Genomic DNA, 6,948 nt, shown 5'->3' with positions numbered 1-6,948 from the left:
AAAGACAGTCTGTGGTGGCTCAGCTGTTAACCACTCTGCCATTCTACAGAGAAGGTTCAGTTCCCAGTACCCACGTGGCGGCTCCTAACTATCCATGACTCCATTTCCAGAGGATCTCATGCCTTCTGACCTCCACAGGCACCAAGCACACACATGTAGATAAAACATTAATACATGGGCTGGAGAGATGGCTCAGCAGTTAAGAACGCCAACTCTGAAGGTCCTGAGTTCAAATCCCGGCAACCACATGGTGGCTCACAACCATCCATGATGAGATCTGATGCCCTCTTCTGGTGTGTCTGAAGACAGCTACTGTGTACTTACATATAATAAATAAATAAATCTTTAACCAAAAAAAAAAAAAAATACACAAAAGGTAAGAAATCTAAAACATTAAAATAAAAAGAAAAGAGGTGTTTCAGATAGTGCATGGGCCCCAGGCAGAAGCAGGAATGTCTCCTTTTATGCCTTGCTAGCGATGGAACCCAGGGCTTCATGCACACTACTTGAGCTGCCTGCCAGCTGTGCCACTGAAGTGCTCTTGGACCTCAGTAGAATGTGCTTTCCCTGTCTCTCACCGCCCCTAGTCCGCCCTCCCTGCTGATCCTTGCTCTCTGTTTAGGTCGCAGTTATGATGAAAAGGTGGACGTGTTTTCCTTTGGAATTGTCCTCTGTGAGGTAGGTCACATAGCAGCCCTTGTGCCCAGACCCAGTGGCTCCTCTCCACGCTCCAACCCCCCCCATGCTCCTGCCTGGATGTTCTCAGGGGTCTCAGGCCCTGAGAGCATGGCTCCCCAAAGCCAGAGCACAGCATCAGTGGAGTACAGTTTAGTCCCTGGCCATTCCTATCTAACTGTCCTCAGAGCATTCGGCAGGCTTCCAGCACCCCTAGGCTCGGGTCCCACCCTAACCAGTGGGCTCTGTACTGAACAGATTATCGGGCGTGTGAATGCAGACCCTGACTATCTGCCCCGCACTATGGACTTTGGCCTCAATGTAAGGGGTTTCCTGGACCGCTACTGTCCACCAAACTGTCCCCCAAGTTTCTTCCCCATCACTGTGCGCTGCTGTGACCTGGATCCCGAGAAGAGGTGAGTTGGGGGTGGGGCAATAGGCCTCTGGCCTGAAGCAGCCTTGGGATAGGTGGGTCTTTGGGAGAACCAGGCTCAGTGTCCCCTGATGCTCACCTGTCACCCCAGGCCATCTTTTGTAAAGCTGGAACAATGGCTAGAAACACTTCGCATGCACCTGGCTGGTCACCTGCCACTGGGCCCACAACTGGAACAACTGGAGCGGGGCTTCTGGGAGACCTACCGACGGGGCGAGAGCTCACTGCCTGCCCACCCTGAGGTCCCTGACTGAACCCAGTGGGCCCTACCATCTGCATCCCCGCCTCTGGAGAATATACCCTCACCAGATTCCTCAGCAGGGGGTGGCCTAGGCATGGAGCCCTCAGCCAGGGCAGCGGTGCCCATACCCATCCCCCTAGACCCAGGCCCTGACCTGCCTTTTCCCCTCATGCAGGGTGCCCCCCCAGCCTCTCTCTGCCTCTGGCCCCCAAGTCACCAGGCTGCACATACATGGTCGGTCACATTGCCCTGCCTTACTTCCCATTCCGAGGGGTGAACCCCTCACTTGTCTTGCATGAGCTAGAGGGTCAGGAAGCCGGGCCCATTCCATGCCTGCAGCCATCAGCACACTGCACCCGCTGGCAGCTCTTCCCCAGCAAGGCTGGGCTAGAAGGCAGCTTTAGAAGTAAGCCCCTCTAATGCCAAGGGAGAGGCTCTGTGCCGGGAGCCCAAGGGGAGTCCAGGATCCCCTTGGGGGAATCTAGGTAGCATCAGGTATTGACAGGGATCTAAATCCCAAAGCAGGGAGAGAGAGGTCCAGTCCCATGTGGCCAGGCAGTGGCCCTCGCTCTTGCTCGGTGTCCATCTCATTTCTTGATCAAAGCCACTTTAGTGAGAAATAGGTACCAGTCCTCAGGATGAGCCAGGATCCCTCAGGGGAGAGGGCAGATGATGCCTGGGATCCAGCTGACAGGGAGGGTCCAGCCCACACTACAGAGGCTGGATAGAGGGAATGAGGCAGCCACCCACCAGCACCCCAGCCCTCCAGGGTCATCTCAGCACCCTTCCGGGGCCTCTCCCCATGGCTGGAGCAGCCCCACCCCCTCCCCGGGTGCGTCTGCCCTCTGAGTTCTTTCTGTGTGATCTATTTTTTAAGAAGAGTTTGTATTATTTTTTCATAACGGCTGTAACAGCAGCTGCTGGGGGCTTGGGGGATGGTTTTGTTTTGTCGTTTTGTTTTGTTCTAGGTGGGTGGGGGTGGGAGGGCCATTTCTTCACTCTGCTTCAGTTGACCATCTAGGACATATTAAAACTGTGAAGCTTTCTCAGTGCACTTTGAACATGGAAGAGAATCTGAGCAGACCCCCGTGGGACCAAGACTGAAAGAGGCAAGGCCTACTTGCCTCAGCCCAGTGACCATGACAGGAATGAACCCAAACTCGGAACAATAAAATCAATTCTGTGCTCCCCATGCAGGGCTCGAATCCTCGTGTGTGTCTGAGGGCTCCAATGGAGCAAGCAAGAAGAGATCGTCTTTAAAAAGCCTAATGTGGGGCCAGGTGTGATAGCACACACCTTTTGAGCACTCAGAGACAGAGGCAGGCGTATACCTGTGAATTCTAGGTCAGGGCTACAGAGTGAATTCCAGGATGGCACAGAGAAACCCTGCCTAATGTGGGGCCTGGGGATCCTAATATGGGGTGGGTTGAGACATAGATCAGTGGCTCTTGAAAGGGACTGGAATTCAGTTCCTGGGGTCCTTGACAGGTAGCTTATGGGCACCATAGGGTCAGCTACCCTCTTCTGGCCTCTGTAGCCACTGCACTTGTGTGCATATATGCAGACACATACACATAACGAAGTAAATCTTTAGAGGATGGAGAGGTGGTTCAACTGACAGTAGATACTGGCCAGGCCGTGGTGGCGCACGCCTTCAATCCCAGCAGAGGCAGAGGCGGGTGGATTTCTGAGTTTGAGGCCAGCCTGGTCTACAGAGTGAGTTCCAGGACAGCCAGAGCCACACAGAGAAACCCTGTCTCAAAAAAAAAAAAAAAAAAAAAGTAGTTCTTGCAATAACTACTAGGTTCAATTCCTAACACCCATGTAATAGCTTATACCTGTAACTTCAGTTCTGGGTGGTTCAACACCCTCTGCACACACCATATGCCTATACATATAGGCAAAGCAAAGTTTTCAAATATTTTTCTAGAAGCCTGCTAGAGAGGATCCAGGCAAGGTGTGGGAGTACACACACAAACTTCAGAAGCTAGGCTGGACCTGGGTGCACTGGTACATGCCTGTAATGCCAGGACTAGGCAGCTGAGGTAGGAGGATTGCAGGCTGTCTGAATCTAAGGCCGATTTCAACTAGAGATGGAGACCCTATGTGGAAAAAAAGCAGGTGTAGTGAGGTGGGAAAAAATGTCGGGATGTAGTTCAATTGGTAGAGTGTATGCTTAGCATGCAGAAAGCCCTAGGTTTGACCTCCCTAATGAACCATCATGCTAGTACATGCATGTAATCCCAGCCTGTGAGTCACAGGTTCAGGAGTTAAAGACAGTCTTCAGCTACATGGAGTTTGAGGTCAGCCAGGGCAGTATGACTCTGTTGTTTAAGAAAGCCTGGGCTGAGGGCTGGTGAGATGGCTCAGCAGGTAAGAGCATTGAATGCTGTTCCAGAGGGCCTGGGTTTGATTCCTAGCACCCATATAACAACTCATAACCATCTGTAGCTCCATTCCCTGGAATTCAGGTACCCAAGTGTGCCACGGACTGGGATTTCTTATGGGGTCCCTTGCGGGACGAGGGGTTCTGGCCAGGTGTGCACGGTATTCGGCTTTTTGACAAACACTCGACACGAGTGGTGTAAGGTCTGAGTGTATTTCTCAAAAATGACATGAGGCTTTTACGATCATTGCAAAAGAGAAATGAAAAATCTGGCAGCTCAGTAGTCGAGATACATCTGAGGCCACCTAAAACACACTAGGTCTAAAACAGCAGCCATCTCCTCTGGACTGGTGCAGCACCCCTGGGCTCCGAGTATGTTCGGGCTGCATGGTCCTGGCCAGAGTCCCGGGAGGCTGAGGGTGCGCCAGCCAGGAGGGTAGAGGCTTGAATCTCGAATCTTCAATGTTGAATGCTCGAATCTCGAATGTTCAATCTCTTGAATCTCGACTGGTGCTGTACCCCCCGGGCCCAAGCACTCTGGGCCTGGGGGGGCTACGGACTGCATGAATCTTAAGTCCTAGTCCACCAAAGTTGGTTCTGATCCGAGTGCAAGCGAGTCTAAATGTTGAATGCAGACTGCTGCATCTAGAATGCTCAATCTAGAATGCTCAATGCTGTAGACTCTCCCACACACACACACACACACACACACACACACTCTCAGATTAAGGTCCCGCCCATTTTAGGTAAAACACCCACTATGCTAATCTTTTGGGGAAGTAGAGACAGTCTCTTGCTAATTCCTAGGAGTGGTTCAGCTGTAGTACATGACTGAGAATGAGGATTTTACTTGACCTTGTCCTGGGATAAGTCTCTTGTTCCATGAGCTTCAGTGCCCTACCCACAGTGCTGGAGGCAATTAGTTAGAATAGCTTAACATTCCAAGCCAGGGTTTGACTAGGACGTTGGAACCTTGGTGAAGGTCAGAGAGCAATGTCCGAATTTTCTTTTTCTAGCTGTTAAGAAATGATATCTTTGTGGGCCCCTAGCACACAAGTACGAGGACATATCTGGGCTACCTCTGAGTTTGGGGTGCCAGGCGACAATGCAGAGGCAAGAGACTGACTTTCCTTGAAGTTTACGCCTCAAATACCGCCGTCACGCAAAGTGTGCGTGGCACAAGTGGTACACAGACATACATACTCGCAAAACACCCATATGCGCATGCGCGCGCGCACACACACACACACACACACACACACACACACACACATACACACAAATCTTAAAACATACTTAAAACCGAACATGGAGTGTGGGGGGATATCTGGAAAGATGGCTGGAGGACCCAGGTTTGATTTCCCAGCCATCTAACTCCAGTCCCAGGGTACCTGACACACTCTTCTGGCTTCTAAAAGTACCAAGCACACACGCATGCAGGCAAAACATCCATATACATAAACCAGATGTGGTGTCACTTGCCTATAATCCTAGCACTTGGGAGCCAGAGGCAGGAGGATTTTTACAAGTATGAGGCCAGTCTGGGTGGTGTAACAAGCACCAGGCCAACTAGGACTACACAGTAATACTCTCAAAAACAGCCCATTGTGATGGTGTATACCCATAATGCTAGTGCTCAGGGAGCAGAGGCAGGCGGGTCTCTGTGAATCTGAGGCCAGCCTGCTACTTTACTTAAGAAGTTCCAGGGTGGTAGTCAGACCTAGGTAATGAAACTGTCTCAAAAAAATCTTAAGTGCCTCAGACATAGGGCATTTAATACAGGGAATGATTAAATTCCCTATCTATAGGGAAAAACATTGAGTCATGATAAAAGGCTAAAAAGTAGGGCTTGGGAAGTGGCTCATTGGTGAAGTGCTTGCTCTAAAAGCATGAAGATGTGAATTCAAATCCTGAATACAGGGGAGAGAGTGTGTGCATGCATAGATGCATGCATGCATTCATGCATGCATGCATTCATGCATATAGTCCCAGCATTCCTACACCAAGATGAGAAGTGGAGACAGGAGAATTCCATTTCGAGGACCATACGGAAGAACAAGTGAGACACTGCCTCAAACAAATTGGAAGACGGTGCAAGTTGTCCTCTCTCTAACTGCCATTCTTAGGTGACGGCACATATACACCTTTATGAACACATACAAACAGTATATATGTATATGTATGTGTATATGTACAAAGGTTTCTTTTTTAAAGATTTATTTTATTTTTATGTGTATGAGTACACTAGCTGTACAGATGGCCATGAGCTATCAAGTGTGTGGCTGCTGGGAATTGACCTCTGCTGGCCCTGCTCACTCTGGCCCCGCTCCCTCTGGTGTAATATACTGTAGCTGTCTTCAGACGCACCAGAAGAGGGCGTCAGATCTCATTACGGGTGGTTGTGAGCCACCGTGTGGTTGCTGGGATCCGAACTCAGGACCTTCAGAAGAGCAGTCACTGCTCTTACCCACTGAGCCATCTCACCAACCTCATTTTTTAAAAAGATTTATTTATTATATGTAAGTAGCTGTCTTTAGACATTCCAGAAGAGCGTGTCAGATGGCTGTGAACCACCATGTGGTTGCTGAGAATTTAATTCAGGACCTTTGGAAGAGCAGTCGGTGCTCTTAACCACTGAGCCATCTCTCCAGCCCCTGTAGAAAAGTTTCTTTTAGAGTTATTTCTAATTCTGTGTGTTGGAGGGTAGGGGCTGTTTACATGTCCAGATGCCCACAAAGGACAGATTTTTCAGATCCTCTGGAGCTAGAGTTAAAGATGGTTGTGAGTGTCCAACATGGGTGTTGGGAATGTAGTCTGGGCACCCTGTGAAAACAAGAAGCTCTTAACTCTTGAGCCATCTCTCCAGACTGTGTGTGCGTGTGTGTGTGTGCACGTGTGTAGAAACCAGGTTTTCTCTGCATAGCCATAGCCATGACTGTCCTGGAACTCACTCTGTAGACCAGGCTGGCCTCGGACTCAGAGACCCACCTGCCTCTGCCTCCCAAGTGCTGGGATTAAAGTTGTCTGAGTCCACCACCTGGCATATAAATTTTTATTTTTTTAATGGGTGTGAGGGTATAGGTGTATATGACATACCTATGCCATGATATTCATGTGGAGGTCAGAGACAACTTTCTTTTTTGTTATTGTTTTTTGTTTTGTTTTGTTTTGGCTTTTCGAGACAAGGTTTCTCTGTGTAGCCCTGACTGTCCT

General features: G+C 49.8%; 1 protein-coding gene across 2 annotated transcripts in view; it reads left to right on the top strand.

The window, feature by feature from the left end:
* The window catches only part of Limk1 (LIM domain kinase 1), a 33,109-nt gene extending 30,568 nt beyond the window's left edge, over positions 1 to 2,541 (top strand). For both annotated transcript variants that reach the window (XM_031338159.1, XM_031338160.1), the window contains 3 exons: positions 623 to 678; positions 934 to 1,091; positions 1,200 to 2,541. In XM_031338159.1, the coding sequence (XP_031194019.1) occupies positions 623 to 678; positions 934 to 1,091; positions 1,200 to 1,362 (377 nt within the window). In that variant the 3' untranslated portion in view covers positions 1,363 to 2,541. The remainder of the gene's footprint in view (positions 1 to 622; positions 679 to 933; positions 1,092 to 1,199) is intronic.
* Positions 2,542 to 6,948: the final 4,407 nt, after the last annotated feature.

The sequence above is a fragment of the Mastomys coucha genome, unplaced genomic scaffold (genome assembly GCF_008632895.1).
Source record: "Mastomys coucha isolate ucsf_1 unplaced genomic scaffold, UCSF_Mcou_1 pScaffold22, whole genome shotgun sequence".
Lineage (NCBI taxonomy): Eukaryota > Metazoa > Chordata > Mammalia > Rodentia > Muridae > Mastomys > Mastomys coucha.
Note: the sequence above shows the minus strand (reverse complement) of the source record. Positions and strands in the feature narration are given on the sequence as shown.